The sequence below is a fragment of the Propithecus coquereli genome, unplaced genomic scaffold (genome assembly GCF_000956105.1).
Source record: "Propithecus coquereli isolate 6110/MARCELLA unplaced genomic scaffold, Pcoq_1.0 Scaffold95, whole genome shotgun sequence".
Lineage (NCBI taxonomy): Eukaryota > Metazoa > Chordata > Mammalia > Primates > Indriidae > Propithecus > Propithecus coquereli.
In genome coordinates, this window is record NW_012155840.1 from 6,470,284 (window position 1) to 6,490,096 (window position 19,813).

The 19,813-nt window shown below is 43.6% G+C and overlaps 1 protein-coding gene across 1 annotated transcript in view; it reads left to right on the plus strand.

Moving 5' to 3' along the window:
* The first annotated feature begins 11,292 nt into the window (after positions 1-11,292).
* Positions 11,293-19,813, plus strand: part of ACER2 (alkaline ceramidase 2) — a 34,517-nt gene continuing 25,996 nt past the window's right edge. The window contains exon 1 of the mRNA XM_012665030.1: positions 11,293-11,400. Within this exon, the coding sequence (XP_012520484.1) occupies positions 11,293-11,400 (108 nt within the window). The remainder of the gene's footprint in view (positions 11,401-19,813) is intronic.

Here is a 19,813-nt window from a genome sequence, read left to right on the forward strand (position 1 = left end):
CATGAAGTTTGATTAGATCCCCAGTAGTGTAAGGATGGGAAAAGGGAAGCTAAAGAAGACGTTCTGGGGACAATTAATTGGTAAAATCTAAATTAGGACTGTATATTAGATTGTATTACCAAAGTGATGTTAATTTTTAGGTGCAGTAATGATACTGAAGTTCTATGGCAGAATATCCGTATTCTTAGGAGATGCATGCTGAAGTATTTAGAGGTGAAATGACATTTGCAATTTTCTTTCAAATGGTTCAGGGGAAAAAAGCATATATATAATGAGAAGAAGCAAAAGCAAATAGAAAAAAATATTAACAAATTGTGAATTTTGTGAAGGGTATTTGGGTGTTCATTGTATTATTCTTTCAACTTTTGTTTGGTTCTGAAATTTTTCAAAGCAAAAAAAGTTCAGAAATAAAGATTTAAGAGGTGGAATGGATCGAGCTTTATAACTACCAGGACGTGGGAATGGAGGGAGAGTGTAGAGCCCCAAATAACAACTAGATTTCTGGCTTGTCACAGGGGTGCCATCACTGAAACGGGAACCCTGAAGGAAGAGCAGGCACACAGAGTGATGGGCTCTCCACTTTGGACACTGAGTGTAAGGTGTCGATGAGCGATACAAGTGGAGGTGTCCAGTGGGCTGTTGGGTATACAGGTTTGGAGGCTGACAGTTTGACACAGGGGAAGAGGTGGACTCTGTATTATTAATAGATCGCTAGGGGTGCCATGATGCCAGACTACAGACTGGGGGAGTTAAACAACAGAAATTTATTTTCTCACAATTCTGGAGGCCAGAAGTCTGAGGTCAAGATATCAGCAGGATTGGTTTCTCCTGAGCCCTCTCTTCTTGGTTTATGGATGCCCATCTTCTCTCCGCATCTCTTTCCTCTATCTGTGACCTAATCTCTTTTTATAAGGACACCAGTCACTGGGTTAGGGCTCACCCTAATGACCTCATTTTAACTGGATTACTTCTTTAAAGGCCCTATCTTCAATTACATTCTGAGATACTAGGGTTAGGACTTCACCATATGAATTGGCGGGGCTAGGGGTACAATTCAGCCGGTAGCAGGGTCTCTTGGCCACACAGATCCTGAGTAAACAGAACACTTTTCTGTATCTAATAGCATTAAGTTAGACTAAGCCCAAAAGCAATCTGTAAAGGTAAATTTACTCCTAACTCACTGGTGATTATGTGAGTTTTCAAGTGTTCTGGTGAACAGAGATATTTTCCAAAAGGAGGTAGAAATACAGAAAGGAAGAGAAGTAGGAAGGGAGGAAGTGAGTCCGTGCGTTTCAGTAAGCTGTCTCCTTTCTGGCCCAGGTCAAGGAAACAGGAAAAAAAAAAAGATCATTTAGACACAAAAAAGTGAATTTCAAGGACACTTCCCCTTGTAAAGAAGAAACTGATTTTAAAACACGCCACACTGTGTTTGGGAAAGGAAGTTAAATCAAAGAAATGAAGCTAGGAAAACTCCTTGGCATTATTTCTGTCACTATATCCAGGAGCAAGAATTACAATGGATTTCTCACCCCTCGGGTCAGGGACTAAGGGATGTTTTTGCAGAGTTGTGGAAAATAAGATCTGGCATATATTTATTTATTAAAGATTTGGTGGTGGGCAGGACAGAAAAAGTACAAGAATAAACCTGGTTTTTTTTTTTTTGTTTTTTGTTTATGAGATCAGGTTACTCCATCAGAGCAATCTTTCTGTCCCATGTATTTTCTTTTCTTAATAGTTATGTGACCTTTGGTAATTTTTTCCTCTCTCTGTGTCTTAATTTCCCTACCTGTAAAATGAAGATAATACCTTCCTTCCACATAGTGTTCTTGTCAGGAATTAATGAACTAAAACATGAAAAAAGTTAAAAAGTTCTCAGTACATAGTAGACCTTCAAATAAACGTCAGCTATCCTCATCCTCACCACCACCACCACCACCACCATCATCATTGTCATCACCCCAGCACATCTGACTTAGCTCATTTTATTCTTGCTGTTGGCCACATCTTCCTTTCTCCTCTCCACCTGTCTGGTTCAAGTTGTGCTGCTTCTGGGATTTTCCCTTAAGGATTCCAACCCAAGTTGATCTTGCTTCAAGGAGGAAATGGCAGCCTGAGCTTGGTGCTGAGGTGTCTGGATTTATTCAAATGGTGGAGAGTCCTCAGCAACATCATTCAACAAACATATGCTGAGCACCTACTTTATGTCAGCACCAGGCTAATAGCAGGAGGTAGAGAGATGAAGACTGGTGGTCCTTGCTTGCAGGGAGCTTTTTAATCTAATGGGGAAAGAATCATATAAGCAGATAAAGAGATATAACACAGATTGTTAAAAGGTACAATAATACAGCAAAAGGCAGAAAATGATCTAAGAATCTGGATTATCCCCCATCAGCCCAGAAACGTGCTGAAATATTTCCTATCTTAAAAAATTTCTTCTTGACCCCTCAACCTCTTCTGGCTACCATTTCTTGGTGAATCTTCCAGGCAAAGCTTTATAACTCCAAGTAAAGCTTTATAGCAAAGCTGTTCGTCTGGTGGAACAGGCCATCAGTAGTGCCCAGGTTTACATCTCCATTTCTTCAGGTAAACAGATAGAATTGGAAGAGCTCACTTTTGATTCCAAATTCCCACTGACACCTTCTGGTTAGCCAGCTTGGATCAAGACCCACTCCTGGACCAATGAGCTCCAGCCACAGAGTTGGGTCACAGTGTATTACCATGCTCTTCCTATGGTAGCCATCTGAATGGAGTTGGAGTCGGGAAAGGTGGGAAGTGGTCAGTCCCTGCTGAATAAGAAGGAGCAGAAGGTTTCAGGAAAGGAGGGGATATTGGGACAGACAAAACAGTACATGGCTACTCTATGTCATCCCTTCTCTCCAGGCAAATTGAAAGATCTTACATTTTCAATTCTATCTCCTCCCATTTTCTTCAAAATCTGGTTTCATTAATTACCCTTTTTGTCTTTTACATTTTAAATCTGTTTCTATTCAAGCTCCTTTTCTTTAGGCTCAAATTTGCTCAAGACTCTCCTATGCTAAAGGAAGGTCCCACAACCTGTCTTCAAGCTCCTGTCCCTTTTCCATCAAGTAAATGTCATCTGCCCCTTATTCATACTTTACCCTGACATGATCTCCTCTCTCTTTACTTTCTTCTTCAATGCCACCTCTATTTCCCCAAGGTGTTTCTTGGTCTTTGAAAGGCTGAAGACAGGTAGAGTGAAGGAAGCATGAGGTTTATAGGCTTTTGTGATGCAGCCCTTCCAGTAGGTGTGACAGGTAGTCTCTGATGTGCCAGTGCCCACTCCTTACAGCCCGATCCCAAGAGGCCCCCTGGATTGTGCAGCGTGGCACTGACCAATCTCTGACCTTTCTAGCTTCCTGGCTCCAGAGAGTCTGTGGCCACAGTGCCACCTGGACCCCCCCCCCCCAGACTGCTGATAAGTCAGCTTGTTTACCGGAGCCTTCCTGGGTACAAGGACCTTCTCACGAAGAAAGGGGGTGGGTGGCCTCTCTGACAGGCTGTTTGCTATTCACTCCCTCAGACGGGGTAACTTCCCATTGCCACTCCTGCGCTCTCTGGAATGAAGGGGAAAGGTAACAACCACAGTTTGGATCAGAGCTGCCTTTTTAAGGGTACCCACTGCTAAAGGCTGAGCCCTTGGCACTCACTCACTAACACGTTTCTGCTTCTCTTGGCTACATGGCTGCTTGTGGGGACAACCTATAGCACAAAGCCCTTTTCTTCTTCGGTTTTTATAAAAAACCTTTTTATTTTGGAAAATTTTAAACATATACAAAGTAGAGAGACTAGTTAAATGTGTCTACCACCCACTTTCAACAAGTATCCGTTTGAGACCAATGTTGCTTTCATTATACCCCCATACCAACACCCTCCCCCATTACTTCAAAGCAAATCTCAGATAATATACTTTATGTGTAAATATTTCAATATGTATCTAAACAACTCTTCTTTTTTGTTTATTTCTGGTCAGATTTATTGAGGTATAATTTACATGCCATCAAATTTACCCTTTTTAGGTATAGTTCTGAGGTTTTGTAAACTGATTCAGTCACGTAACCATCACAATCAGGATATAGAACAGTTCTGTCACCTCCACAAATTCCCCCATATCCATTTGCAATGAACTCCCTTTCCCACCCCCAGGCAACCACAGATGTCTTTTCTATTCCTATAGTTTTATCTTCTCCAAACTGTCATAAAAATAGAATCATACAGTATGTAGTTATAGTCTTTTGAAGTTTAAAACGAAATCACAATAAATACATCATATCACCCCCAAATCAACAATAATTCCTTAATATCATCAAATATTCAATGCTCACATTTCCACAATTATCCTAAAAAGTATTTTTTTATACTCTGATATAGGATCTATATAAGGTCTACACATTGCAATTGGTTGTTATGTGTCTCAAGAGTCTTTCAATCCAGGGGTCCCCAACCTATGGTGAGTTGTGTAATTATTTCATTGTATATTACAATGTAATAATAATAGAAATAAAGTGTACAATAAATGTAATGCACTTGAATCATCCCGAAACCTTCTCCCCGCCCCCCCTACCCCATCCATGAAAAAATTGTCTTCCATGAAAACAGTGTTTCCTGTTTCCTGACAACCCAAGAAATTGGGTTGTGACAAATAGTTTCTCATAATCTGCATTTTTTTGATTGTCTCTGTTTGTTGTCATCCCTTCTGTTCCCTATAGCCTTGCTACTAAAATACGGTCCATGGACTAGCAGCATCTGCATCACCTGAGAGTTAGAACTGCAGAATCTCAGACCCCACTCAAGACCTATTGAATCAGAATCTGCATTTTAAACAAGATTCCTAGGCGATTCTGTTCCTGTAAAATGGTAATGAGCACTAGAGTCTTGATTTTGTTTAGGGTTTTTTTGAGGCAAGCCTATTGGTGGTGTCGCACCCCTTATTTCTGAGGCGTGCCCACCTGCTCGACTCTGCTCCTTGTCAGCCAGGACTTGGGCCTCCTTGCAACTCGGGCTTCTGTAAATGTAAGCATGTCCCAGGAGATGCGGTCCGCCGCGCCTTCCCCATTGTCTTTTTCTACGTTGGCTTCCAGGTATTTCATCTATCCTTATGATTCACAAATCTTTCTCTCTAATCCTGACCTGGCCTTGGTCTCCTAACTTGCCTTTTCAGTTGCCAAGAGAATCTCTCTTCCTAGATATTCAGCCTACACTTTTAACTCAACAAGTCAAAACCTAAACCACTATCTTCCCTTTTGAATTAGTGACCTATTTTCTGATCACTCAGCCTAGACTATTTGAAGCTGTCTTCTATTTTTTTCCCCACTCTTTCATGTCTTACCTCTAATTAGTAGTATAGCTTTATTAATTTTCCTTCTGTATTTGTCAGCCTTCATTAGGTTACGCTGGAGTAACAAGCAATCCCCCCAAATCTCAGTGGTTTATAACACAAAGTTTACTTTTTGTTCATGTTATATGTTGGCTATGAGTTGACCACAGCTCTGATCTGCTCCATGTGTCGTCTTCATTCCAGGATCCAGTCTGGAGAACAGCCCCAATTTGGGATATAGCAGAGGGAAAAAAGGAATGGCAGAATTAGGAGTAGCTTTCAAAGCCTCTGCTCAGTCGTGGTGTAATTGCACATTTCATTGGCTGTAGCAAATGACAAAGCCAAGTCCCACGTCCATGGGCTGGGAAAGTGTGTTCCAATATCTGGCATTAATAGTACAATCTATCACAACTGCCATGTTATATCTCATTTGCATCCCTTATTTGAATTCCCTTTACCTCTGCCTTAAACCTCACTTGTCTCAGCTTAGAATCCACTTCCTTAGGGAAGCCTTCTCTGATACCCTCAGGCTAGGTCAAGGCTCCTACCATCAGCTGTGGTGGAACTTGTACTTCTCCTTTATGACACGTGTGGCATGATTTAATTACTTATGCACTTAGTTTCTGACTTTCCCCTAGACTGCAAGCTCTGTGAAGGCAGAAACAGTTTCTGGTTTGTTCACTATTTAATCCTTGGAACTTAGAAAAGCAGTATTCAATAATTATACGTAAATGAATGAACGAATGCCTTAGTCACGAGGCCACAAACTATTTTATTGGTCTTTGTATTTTATAGCACTTAACATGAGGAGCTTTGCACAAAGCACATGCTCCAATATTGCTGGTTACATCTTTGCAAGCTACAGTTCGTTAACAAAGTAATGCCTTATCTATCTAAAATCAGCAGTCAAAGCATACGTTAACAAATTCTGTGCCCTTCAAACATAAGCAATCAGAATCTACTTACTTTTACTACACAACCAGTCCTAATATTGTGGTTTTCCGGGGCATATTAGAAAAGCGAGAGGGGCACTTCTAAATAGAGGCCCCCCAGTAACAGCAGGAAGTGGGCCCACTGGTGAACTGTCAGTAAACGAGAGGGCACCTGCCATGGCTCACAGGGGCGCCTTCTGGTAGGGGCCTGCTTCCTGCAGCTTCCTTTTACAACTCTGAGCCTGAGACTGTCTCAGATTTAAAACAAAACAAAACAAACACAGACTTGTTGGCTTCTTTTGTTTCCCTCCTAGCTGAAGGGGTTGGGGGCAGACTCGGAGCCCCGGGTTTCCCTGAGGAAAGGATGACCTCCTCTATTGGGCTCCTCTTGTCTTTCTTCCCTTGATGGCAGCAGCAGTTGTGGGTTGTATTTGTTTTCTTGAGGAAGCAAAGTGAACAGGCCACAATGAATTTTTGCCCTGCCACACATTGGCTAACAGTCTCCAACCTGAGCCATGAGTCAGAATCACCTGAGGGCTTGCTGAGCCACAGATTGTTGGGCTCTACCCAGAGTTTCTGATTCAATAGGTCTGGCCTGGGGACTGGAAATTTGCATTTCTAAAAAGTCCCAGGTGATGCTGCTGCTGCTGCTGGTCTGGACTTAAGAATCCCTGGCCTAGGGCAGGGCGAGGTGGCTCAGGCCTGTAATCCTAGCACTCTGGGAGGCGGAGGCTGGAGGATCGCTTGAGCTCAGGAGTTGGAGACCAGCCTGAGCAAGAGTGAGACCCCATCTCTACTAAAAATAGAAAAAATCAGCTGGGCCTGGTGACACGAGCCTGTAGTCCCAGCTACTTGGGAGGCTGAGGCAGGAGGATTGCTTAAGCCCTGGCCCGGGAGTTTGCGGTTGCTGTGAGCTAGGCTGACACCATGGCACTCTAGCCTGAGCAACAGAGCAAGACTCTGTCTCAAAAAAAACAAAACAAACAAACAAAAAAGAATCACTGGCCTAAACAACCGGCCTCACGCAAGACTAAAATGAAAAACGCCAGCCAGACGGGAAAAGACAGAAAATTTCATCCTTGATCAGGCACTTCTTGCTTCATTTACACAGGTGACTGTATTTTTTTCCCTGATGAAGACTTTGTGACTTGGTAATTTCTACTTGTGGAACCAGTCGAACTGGATGTTTACTATCAGACATTTACTTAGACCAAATAAACATTGTATACACTATGTGAAACTAGAAGATGCTGGCATTCTGACTTCCCTGCAAGGGCTGCTCCCTTGTGAATCCATATCACTGACTCATATGTAGACCAAAAGCACCATGAGCAACTCCACCATCAGGATGCAGCAGTGCTCTGTTCCCTGCTGTCACCGCACCCTCACCCCCAACAAACTCTCTGTTTACAGTAGATATCAGAATTTCATATGAAATCATTGGGAGTAGTTGCCAACGCATCATACTAGTAATATAAATCAATTTCAAAATTAATAACCTACTGATAGGCCCTGATATTAAATTACTAAGGTTACATTTATTGAAAAAAAATCTTAACAATGGGAAGAGTTGATGAAAACAGAAAATTTTTAACACAGTCACAAGAAAACCAACACTGGTGTCTTGGAGGAATATACCTTGCATCCTCTACTGCCACACACGGATGACTGCACAGAGACGGGGTGCCTAGAGCAGAAAGAACCAAAGCACTTAACTTTGATTTTGAACCAGAATTGTCACGAACAATGAGTTCCTGTGGATGATGAAAAACCCTCATCATTCCCTTAGCAAGACTTGGAGAGAAGGATGAATTATATTCAGGGAATTTCATATTTCATTGGTGCTAAAACTCATACTGTTTTGCTTTGTAACATCTCTGAAATCCTGTTACATTTTACCATGGGTGACGTTTTATGATCTCAGTTGGCCAGGTCACGGTTGTAATGAGGTGTCCCTGCCTGAATATGTAAAAACTCAGTGGTTATTCCTGGTGGAATGACTTGGCAAATGTAATCTCCATGTTTCTCTCAACAAATTACATAAGGACCATCTGGAAAAGAAATATGCTGTCTGTTGTCTTGGAACCTTCTATTCACACCTTTAGGCAAGACCGAGAAAGCCCCAGCATCAGAATTGGTAAAGCAGTTGTTGATAGCTTGCAGGAAACAGTAGTGGAATGCTCTTAAGAAATGCTGCGTTCTCACCCTGTGGTGATTAAGAACACACAGGACCCTTCTGTGTGGAACAATGCAGACATCAACGACTATGAGTTGAAAAGTGATTCAGAAGAACAGAGATTCTCAATATGAAAAAATTATAGGAATTCCTTAATCTATTTTGGCTTATATTTTCTTTCTATTGCATGCACAAGAGCGATGTATGATAATAATGTATTATGTTTAAGTCTAAATGTGCTCATTCACTATTTTAAATTCTAAATGATAAAAAAAGCATTACAAATAGTTTCATTGGGACAACTTTGTTTTTAACAGCAGCTCTGAACCTTTTTGGTCTGAGGACCCCTTTTACACTCTTAAACATTAGTGAGGACCCTAAAGAACTTTTGTTTATGTGGTAATATCAATATTTACCATATTAGAAATTTAAACTGAGATTTTATTTATTTTTTCCTGCCTGGACGTACAGAGAATAAAAGGAGACTTTTAATACTAAAGAACACATATGTGCACATTCGGTTAGCTGTCAAGGGAGATACTGACATCATACATCATGTAGCCTCTGGAAAACTCCAATGTACACTGGTGAGAGAATCAGAGTGAAAAAGGTAGATAATGTTACAGTGTTAAAAGGAAAAGAGTTTTGGCCTTGTGGATCCCCTGAAAGGGGGGACCACACTTTGAGAATCACCGACATACAAAATAATGTTTTTTAAAAAACCATTAGAGGCCAGGCGCAGTGGCTCACGCCTGTAATCCTAGCACTCTGGGAGGCCGAGGCGGGAGGATTGCTTGAGCCCAGGAGTTTGAGACCAGCCTGAGCAAGAGCGAGACCCCGTCTCTACTATAAATAGAAATTAGCTACACATCTAAAAATAGAAAAAATTAGCTGGGCATGGTGGCGCATGCCTATAGTCCCAGCTACTCGGGAGGCTGAGGCAGGAGGATCGCTTGAGCCCAGGAGTTTGAGGTTGCTGTGAGCTAGGCTGACGCCACGGCACTCTAGCCCGGGCAAGAGAGTGAGACTCTGTCAAAAAAAAAAAAAAAAAAACCCACTAGAGTTGATGAATGTGGATATATTTTCACCTAAACTGTTGGAAGGAGTAAAATCTTGACTACATGGAAAATTCTATTGTTGAACAGTTGGTGTAGCACTGTGAAACAATGAGAAATTAACTGGTGTATTTTTCTTTTGTGGCTGTGGGAAATATCCACCTCTCCTCCCTACTCCTAGGTGGCCAGGTAACACTGGGTATGCCACAGGTCTCAGCAAGTCTGACCCTAGGAGAAGATCTCCTAGTTGGGTTCCAGGAGGCAGTGGAACTGGCTGTCAAGGAGGAAGAGGGATAGAAGTTAGGACAAAGATGAGAGGAGCAGAGAGAGTTGGCCCCTAGCGGACAAAGCTGGATTTCCTGATGACTAGGAGAGGAGGTGGGACTTACAGTTCCTGCCAGTGATGGAGATCTCTGGAGACTTGCAAATGACTGTGTGGGTAACTGTGGGAGACAGACACTGATGCATAGGACATTGCAGCACCAGCTAGGGTCCCATTGGGCAGTCAGGCCCAGAGAGAGGGCAGCCCCTGTGGAGCTGCTGGGCTTTAGGGTACTATGCAGGCCTGAGCAAGGAGATCCTAATGACAGTCATTAATAGCATGGATTGCTGCCCAGGGCCTCTTCTGCCACTGTCCTGACTTGTAATCCTAGAACCTCCCACGGAAGAACTGAGGGGGAGGGGGGAGAGGTAAAGAGAGAGAGAGAGAAAGAGAGAGAGAAAGAAAGTTGGCTTTCTCCAGGGATCTTGGGGACCAGATTGGCTTTCATTTAGAATCTACAGGATAGTTACAGAAGCAAAGTGTTAATGAGCAGATCTGAGGTCATGCTGTCTGAATTTGCTTCCTCACTCTGCCACTGGCTGGAATGGGGTTGCTAATAGAACCCACCTCACAGGATCTCCAGGATCTCCACCGGGCACACTAAATGAATGATACATAGAAGCTCTTCAAACAGCGCCTCGCACGTATGTGTCATCATTTCTTGCACCTTCGATGTCCTGGAAATGTCATAGCTGCCACACTGCAGCCTCTGAGGGTTGAGATGGCTGAAGTTTGACTGTGCCTAAGCCGCCACCACATCGAAGACTAGATTAAACCTTAACGCTGGAGTCTAGGGGAAGGAGGGCAGGAACATACTGGAAATTGCATAAGTGCTCTACCCAGGAGTGGGCGGCCCAGGCTTTGTGGGAGGGTCCCTGAGCCTGCCCCTGCGGCCCAGCAACTGCAGCGAGTCTGGTCGAGCAAACCCTTCCCGGCTTTGGAGGGACCAAGGGCATTTCTCAGGTTTGAGCACGGACATCCCACGCGCGGCTCAGCCAAATCGGTGCAAACTCCCTACAGGTCAATGGCGTCTGGGTCCTCCTGGGTTTCTCCTTATTTTAAATTTTTGCCAGAGAGGGTTCTGGCTCTTTTTGCACAATCTAGGGGCGCCTGCGAATCTGAGCCAGGCGATGGGTGTGGGCAGGCGTGGGCAGGACCGTCAAGGCCCTAGCCACCTGCAGATTGCAGGGGCGTCTCGAAGCTCAGGAGTCGGGTCCCCGCCTCCCCGCGCCCACTCCAGACCCCTCCTTCCACGCGGGGGGCGTGGTCTCCCCGGGGGCGGAGCCGGGGAGGGGTCTGCGGGCGAGTCACGTCCCGCAGGCGGGGCGGAGCGCGGGAGGGCGGCTGGGGAGGCGCCACATCCGGCGGCTGCCGGGTACTTCATAAAGCCGCCGCCGCTGCGCTTTGCCTCCGCCGTAGCTCTGGGCTCTTCTCGGCTGCAGGAGCTGCTGCTCCAATGCCCCAGAGCGGCCATGGGCGTCCCGCACTGGTGGGACCAGCTGCAGGCTGGCAGCTCGGAGGTGGACTGGTGCGAGGACAACTACACCATCGTGCCTGCCATCGCCGAGTTCTACAACACGGTGCGGGTCGCGGGAGCAGGGAAGGCAGGCGGGCCGGCGGGAGGGGGCTGTCCCCGTGCGCCGCAGCGTCTGGAAGCTGGACGTGGGTCTCTGCGTGTATCTGGGGCATTCTCTCCAGGGACAGTCAGTGCACGCCCGCTCCTCTGCACGCTCCTTCCAGTTCTCGCTCTGTCTTCCTCTCCTGTCCGTATTCCCGGCAGCTGGACTCATCCTCCTCCTCCTGTCATTTTGTTCTGATGGCCCTATTGTCTTGTTTGGTCCCCACCCGTCCCAGAACCAGGGGTCCATGACGGCCCATTCTTCTGCTTTGGGTCAGGTGGGGACGGTGAACCTGCCGGGACAACCCTCTGCCTCCCCTAGGATCTCTGTGGCGTGACGCACTTGGGTGGCATTGTGCGTTTTTGCCCTGAATACCTGCTCTTGGAGTACCGGGAAAGGGGAAGCCACCCCCCCCACCCCCCAATCCCAGCAGGTCTCTGGGGCGGGGCCCACTCCCACCATGCTGATTTGCCCCACCCCCAAGAATATGCCAATAATGGTCGAGTTCTTTTTAGCCAGAATCAAGTTAATTGCTATTACTTATTTTTTTTCTTGCCTTTAGTGTTCAGTCTCGCCAGCCCCAAGTCTGACTCCCCCAAGCCTGTGCTCTCTCCAGGTTATAAGTCTGAGGGGCGAAAGGGAAGTTTGGGAGTGATAACGTACGGGTTTTTGGACTTGCCTAGGTCCCTAGATACAGGCAAGCAGGAACTTCCCCACTGCAGAATCCTGTGTATTTTAGTCTTTGTGGGAGTGAAAGGTTGCAGCTGGGAGAGGAAATGCCACATCTTTCCAGTGTCCATGGCTTGGGATTTTGGTACGGAGTATAAGACTTTGCATGGTCATTTCTGTGGCTTAGCTCTTCACTGCCCAAACACAGAAAACAGGAACTCTGGGTTTGAGTCATTGTGAATTTGAGGTTGTTATTTAGGATTTTTTCCCCCTTGGATTTGCTAGAGAGAACATCCTTGGCAGAAGTCAGTGCTTATTGCCTGGAGGGATCTCAAGTGATCTAGTCCCTGTCCTTTTATTCATCTGATGAGAACCCTGGGCGCTTGAGGAGGGAGCCGTCATGCCCACATTTCTGGCATGGCTGGGGTCACAATACACAAGTCTGGACTCTCCTCCCCTCAGTGCTGAAGTGCATGGCTTCCCTCCACACAAACCCTCCTGCTTCTTTCTTACGACCGGGTTAGTTCCTCAAGAACACCTGGCCTTCTGCTCTTGGTAGATACTGTGAAAGATGCAGTTGGTGGCAGTGGCCACAACTTACCTATTGCATGAACTCACGGAGCATGCTATCAGGTCTAGACAGGTGCACTCGGGGTGGGCTGGAGTATGCTGGGTACTTCCAACAAGGAGAAGCAACAGTGGCAACTCAATTTCTCCATTTGTAAATGGAGAATACAGTGAAATACTAAGGATTTCAACAGAGTTCAAGAAGAAATGATGGTTTGGTGACAGGTTCTCACACACCTAGCATGATAATTATCTGTGGAGTCTGAGGCCTTCAAAGAGGGTCAAGCCTGATTATTTAGGCCACAGAGGCTAGTGCATAGCTGCTCTGAGCTTCCCTTGAAAAGCCTCACGGTGCTGGATGACGAGGAGTGTTTATTTTGTCTTTACTTTTCATCTAGTCCCATTGGAGCTGTTACTCTATGTAGGGAGTGCCAAAGTTTTTTTTTTTTTTTTTTTTTAGAAATGAACTGTTGATCCTCAACTGCAGTGCCTGTGCCTGATTAGCCCAGCTGGCCCATCTGCCAAACTTTATTCCTTGGAATACTCGTAAACCTACAAAATTTGCTCTGGTGGCAATTAGCAGAGAGCTTAAGGTCTCAGACAAGTAGTTGGTCACCTAAACTGTTGAGTGTAGATCCAAATAATTTAGTAAAAACCATTTCCTCCTCTCTGTTCCCACGGTCCTACTTATCTTTCGATGCTTATCACAGAAAATACCTGAGCTTATCTTACTCCTGTGTGGAGAAAGATAATGAACTATTACTTGGTGATAAACATCTTTTTAAATCTTCATAATAAGGCAGCAGGTCCAATTATCCATTTGTTTTGTTTGTTTAGCAAGTCTCAGACCTATTTGGGACAATTATTCATTTCATAAGAAACTAATAATCATTTCCAATTTTGAGAAAAAGCTAAGGAATTGACAATGTTAAATCAAGAGAAGACCAGGAGAGGGATTTAGAACCTTCTTTTTTTTTTTTTTAAGACAAAGTCTTGCTTTCTCTCCCAGGCTAAAGTGCAGTGACATGGTTGGTCATAGCTCACTGCAGCCTTGAACTCCTAGGCTCCAATGATCCTCCGGCCTTGGCCTTCCAAAGTGCTGGGATTACAAGTGTGAGCTACTGCACCTGGCCTAGTACCTTCTTAATGGGACTTGTGATAGCACATCACTATTACAACTTCAATTACTTTTTTTCCCTTATTTTTGACCACCATACTGGTGAGGATACATCTTCAATTACTACTAGCCACCATTAATTGTTTGCTATGTGTTGAAGCTCTGCTGGGTACTGTATATTCACCGTAGGTAGGTGGTAGGTGCTGTTTATTGTATTCATTTTTTAAAGGAGGAAATTGGGGCCTAGACAGTTTATGTAACTTGCTGAGGTCAAGACAATGACAGAGTTGGAGTCAGAACTTGGTCCAATTGACTCTACCAGAAGAGTTCTCTTGAAGCTATACGTGCCACTGTAACTTTTATTTATCTGGCATAGTATACGTATTTATTATTCAGTCATTCTTTGAATTTAAAACTCCTATATTGGGACCATTTTGTCTGTAGGATAAAACTCATGATGTTTGATATGAAAAAAAGTTTGTTTAAAGCAGTTTTTCTTATTGTTGTTATTATAAAAGTAATAACATAATCATGGTAAAATATTTAGAGTATGGAAGTTATAAAGTAAAAATACTCTTTCTTCTGTATCTCTCCAGATATTTTCTAGGTATGTGAAAAGCACACGTTTTTGCGTGTGCATATATAATATGTATGTATAGTGTATTCACAGTCGAAGTTTTTTTTCCAACCTATTTGAGATCATACTGTATGAACTCTTATGCACCTCGAATTTTTCACTGAATGTGTCTTGGAGACAGTCCCACATCGACTCATATAGGGCCAACTTCTTCTTCACAATGTCTATACAGTATTATATTTAATGGATTGACCATAATTCAATCAATCAATTCCTTATTGATGGACATTTAGGGAAGTTTCTGTTTGTTTTATTGTTTTTGTTTTGGGTTTTTAACAATGGTTAGTGAATATCCTCATTCATGCATCTGGATATACTATTGCAAGTACCAATCCTAGGCAGGGAATTGCTGTGTCAAGGAGAATGTTTGCTTTAAATGCTGGTAATTACTGTGAAATGGCCCCTTAAAGAGAGTGCACTGGTTTAACTCCCCCTGTCAATGTTTGGGTGTACAAGGCATTTTGCTCTTGGGCTCTGCAAATTTTTATCACCTCAAATCTTATCATCCTTTGCTTCAGCCAAACCCAATATTTCTTCCAAAAACATGACATTTCCTTTCACAGCCTTTTACTTGTGTATGTTTTGTACTCTTTCTTCTCTATACAAATTCTATTGAATTGAGTTCTTTTTACATTTTAAGTTTTAAGGCCCGAGTCACATAGACCTAGCCACTTTGGAGAAAAGTTGGGTCTGCCCTTTAACCACTGGGCTTGGCCTTTAGGGACCCTGTTGCTGGGCAGTGACTCAGGGACAAAAGGAAATCAACTGGTGCGGAAAAGTCTTGAAGCAAAACATTAAACATATGCATAAAATCAGCCCACGATCTGTCACTTCCCCTCTGTCCCCAATCATCAATATAAAGAAAGTAGAGCTCTCTTTAAATGCCAAATCCTAATTCCCACTATCTGTAGGCTATAGGGGAGACTCTATCCACCTGCCTACCTAATCTATTCTATCTGAGCATTACTGGGCAACTATTGTGTGCCTATTACAGAGACCAGATCTGTAAGGTGAGGACCATGACAGAGGTGTGGACAAGCCGCCGAGGGCATTATTAATATTCTGCATGGGATTGGTGTATTGTGAGGGCAGGGTGGTGGTTTTTGCAAGAAGTCTTCTCAGTAGGGTGACCAGACTTCTCCTAGGTTTCTGCCTGAGACTTTTCTGATTTAGAAACTGATAGTCCCATGCCCCAAGAACCTCCCTCAGTCCCAGGCAAACTAGGACAGTTGGTCATCCCAGAGGCGGGAATGGGACAATGGAATGGATACTTAGGAATTGGTATACAATTAAGATGCACAGTCTACTCAGCCAGGGTAAAGGTCTCTAGCTGTTTGTGACCTATGGTCCAGAAAATGCATAGTCTGTTGTTTTGTCTGTTTCTCCTCTGTCTGGAAAGTGCACATTCAGATGCATCAGGTTGAAAGTGCAGTATGTTCCTGAGATTATTTTGTAGCAAATGTTACGTAGGAGGTCATAGAATAGGGAACTTTCTAAGGAAATAATTAATGCATTTTGAAATTGTGGTTTCTTTTTCATTTAAAAAAAATCTGTCTGCCAACATTAAACAAACTAATTCCCCAAGGGATAATCTAACAATAGGCTTTAAAAACCACCTCTTGGCTGTACTATTCTACAGTTTCAGTGACCCACACAATTTTGAGGGGAAGTTCATTTCTCGGTAGAGATGAAGCCATTGAGTCCTCATTTAACCACGACTCATTTGCTTTTCTGTATTTTTTTTTTGGCATTCCTTCCTCTTTTTATCTTGGGGAGAGTCTTCCTCTAATTTGGTCTTTTCCTTTCCATATATTGATGTCATTAAAAGAGATGGTGGAGGCCAGCAGACCTTGGTAAATGGGCTATGCAGAAGGAATAATATAATTTCAGTGTTATTTGGGAGCAGGTGTCAAAATAGTGCTTCTAATATGTGCATTTAAAAATAATGTTTGAAGTATCATAATTTTACTTCGGGAGTAATAAATGACTTCATGTCTTTGTGAATAGCATATAAACACAGTTAAAAGTGATTAATGCATACATTGCTGGTGGCAATGTAACTTGGGAAAACCATTGGGGGCAGCTTGGCAGTAAGTAGCTGCATTTAGCTAAAGCAAGGGTAAAAATCAAAATGTGTTGTATTAATATTTCTCAGCATTGTAGGTGGGACTGGAAATTGGTGCTCCTCCCACTGGAAAATGGCTAAACTGCTGCCATCTGCAGCACTTAGAGCAAGTGAGCTGAATCTGTGTTCTCTCAGATGAAGAGGTTGCAAGGCCTGTTGTTGAAGGAGAAAAGGAAGCTGCAGAGCAATATGTTACAGTGTGTGACACGTATACGTGTGTATTTGCGTAAATGCAAAGAAAATGACTCGAAGACTATGAATCTAGAACAGCGGCTGTCTCTGGGGAGGAGGATAGAAAGGAGACTTGACCTCCGTAATGTATTTTTTACGAAGAGAACACATTCATGTATGTGAAGGGAGAAAGGCCAGGGTTCAAGTTGCCTATAGTATAACAATTCCATTTTTCTTCTCCTTCTCCCTCTCCACCTCCTTGCTCCCCTGTCATCTTTTCTTCCTTTTACTTCTATGTTTAACAAGAGGAAAAGCCGCTGTTAAATCGTAAAGCGGTGGAATGGGTCATATGTGCACAGCGTGTGATGCAATTCAGAATTTTTAGATGCTAATCTAGAAGTTAAGCCAAGGAGGTGAGCATGTGGTTGGCTGGGTTGGAGGTGAACATCAGCTGGGGGCAGCGGAAAGAGCCCAAGGCGGTGCTGGTGGCCCAATGCTGGCCCCGGCGGCCCTGTGTGTGGTGCTGGCCTCTGGACTTCAGCCAGCCTTGGAGCCTTTCTGGGCCCTCAGCTGTATTCCTGTGTATGACAAGGGGTGGTTTTTAAGGTCTTTCTTAAAATGATCTGTCTTAAAAAGAGCCTCTGAAGGATCTCTGATTCTTTAAATGATTCTATTGAAAGTTGAAGGCTTCAATCATAACAGTGAACAAAAGCCTACTGCTTATACAGTACCTAGACCCTTGTCCTGATTCCTTTTATCTGCTTCTTGGTAAATGAAAATTGACCACATTTCTAAGGCTGGAGACTGCTTGTCACCTGGGACATCTTAGACAATTTATCTTTACTGTCACCCACGGTCACTAGTAGCCATAGGGCTCCTAGATGGGAAAGAGAGAAAGATCCGTATCAGAGTGGACTAGCTGGAAGAGGTTCCCCTTTCTCTAGAATGATGTGGCCCCTCTTAGGTATTTCAGTCCAGGATTTTAACCAAAGGCAGTAGCCCTGCTCCCCTCCTGGCCCTGACTAAGGACCTTGTTCTCTTCCTTTGACTTGCTTTCTGTCTCTCCCACCCTATCTTTCTTCTTTTTCTGAAAGCTATTATTCCTGGTCCCTCTGCTCCCTAGGTGATGACTGGGGCAGGCGTTGGCCCCTGAGGTTGCCCGTCCTTACTTGTGCTCCACCTCGAGCTCTCGGGTTTGCCCAAACATTTTTTTTCCTTGTGTACCAGTGTGATTTCTTAGGTCTGGGAAAGCCCTTCTACTCCGCCCCCTCAGTCCAGTTCAGGTGCCCACCCTCATGGTTCCTTTGAGGCCTCCTCTAAGTGACCTTTCTGTATCGACCACTCTTTTCTTCTGAAAGCCCTACCCCCTTGGCTTTCCAGACTTCATCTACCCTACCTACTCATCTCTGTTTGTTTTGTTTTGTTTTAGGCCAGGACCCCTCCCCACTGGTGTTGCTCACTTAGACTTGCTCATTTAGACTTCGCTGTTGCCTTCATATTCAACGCGCTTCCTCTGCGTGCACAGGCCTGTGCGAGGAGCCCCTCACTCCACAATTACACATGAGACTTAAGAAGCCGAATGTGCCTACCACTTCATACCTTCTAGGATGGCCTTAATTTAAAAACAAAAAACAGAATATAACAAGTGTTGGCAAGGATGTGGAGAAATTAGAACCCTGTGCATTGCTGATGGGAAGGTAAAAAAAAAAAAAAAAAAAAAACTGCTGTGGAAAACCATTTGGTGGTTCCTCAATAAGTTAAACGTGGAATTACCATTATCACTCAGTGCTGTGGTCCATTCCTGCTGCTGTAACAAAATATCTTAAACTGGGTAATTTATAACAAAAGGAATTTATTTCTTACAGTTCTAGAGGCTGGAAAGTCCAAGATCAAGACACTGGCAGGTTTGGGGTCTGGTGAGGGCTCCCTGCTTCAAAGATGGTGCCTCTTGATGCACCCTCACATGGTGGAAAGGGCGAACAACTCTCTTGCACATCTTTGTAAGAGCGCTAATCCAATTTATGAGTGTTCTGCCGTCATGACCTAATCTCTTCTTAAAGGCCCCACCTCTTAATACAGTCATGCAATGGGGATACATTCTGAGAAATGCATGTTCAGATGATTTTGTTGTTCTGCGAACATCATAGAGTGCACTTATGCAAACTTGGATGGTACCGCCTACTACACACCTAGGCTGTACGGTGTAGCCTATTGCTCCTAGGCTACAAACCTGTACAGCATGTTACTGTACTACATACTATAGGCAGTTTAACACAATGGTAAGTATTTATGTATCTGAACATATCTAGACATAGAAAAGGTACAGTAAAAATATACTATAAAAGCTCCATTATAATCTTATGGGTCCACCATTGTACATGTAGTCCATTATTGACTGAAATGTTATGTGGCACATGACTGTACTATCACATTGATTATTAAGTTTCAACATATATGAATTTGGAGGCAGAATTTGGAGGCATTCAGACCATAGCACCCAGTAGCCATTAATGGATGAATGGATAAACAAAACATAGTACATCCTCACAATGGAATATTATTCAGCCGTAAAAAGGAATAAAGTACTGATACATGGTACAGTGTGGATGAACCTTAAAAACATTATGCTAAATGAAAGAAGCCAGACACAAAAGGTTATATATTATTTGATTCCACTTATGTAAAATATCTAGAATAGGTAAATTCATAGATACAAAAAGGAGATTAGTGGTTGCTAGGGTCCCGGGAAGGGAGGGTTGGGGAGTGACTGCTTCATGGGAATGGGTTTTCTTTTTGAGGTGACAAAAAAATTTCGGAACTAGATAGAGGTGTTGATTACACATTATGAATGTACTAAATGCTACTGTTACTGTACACTTTAAAATGGTTAGTTTTATGCTATGTGAGTTTTACCTCAATTTTAAAAATTTAGGGAAAAAAGCTGGCTATGAGTCCCTAAAAAAAGAAAACAAAACCAAGCAAGCAAAAACTAAATAAAGGCCGGGCGCGGTGGCTCACGCCTATAATCCTAGCACTCTGGGAGGCCGAGGCGGGCGGATTGTTTGAGCTCAGGAGTTCGAGACCAGCC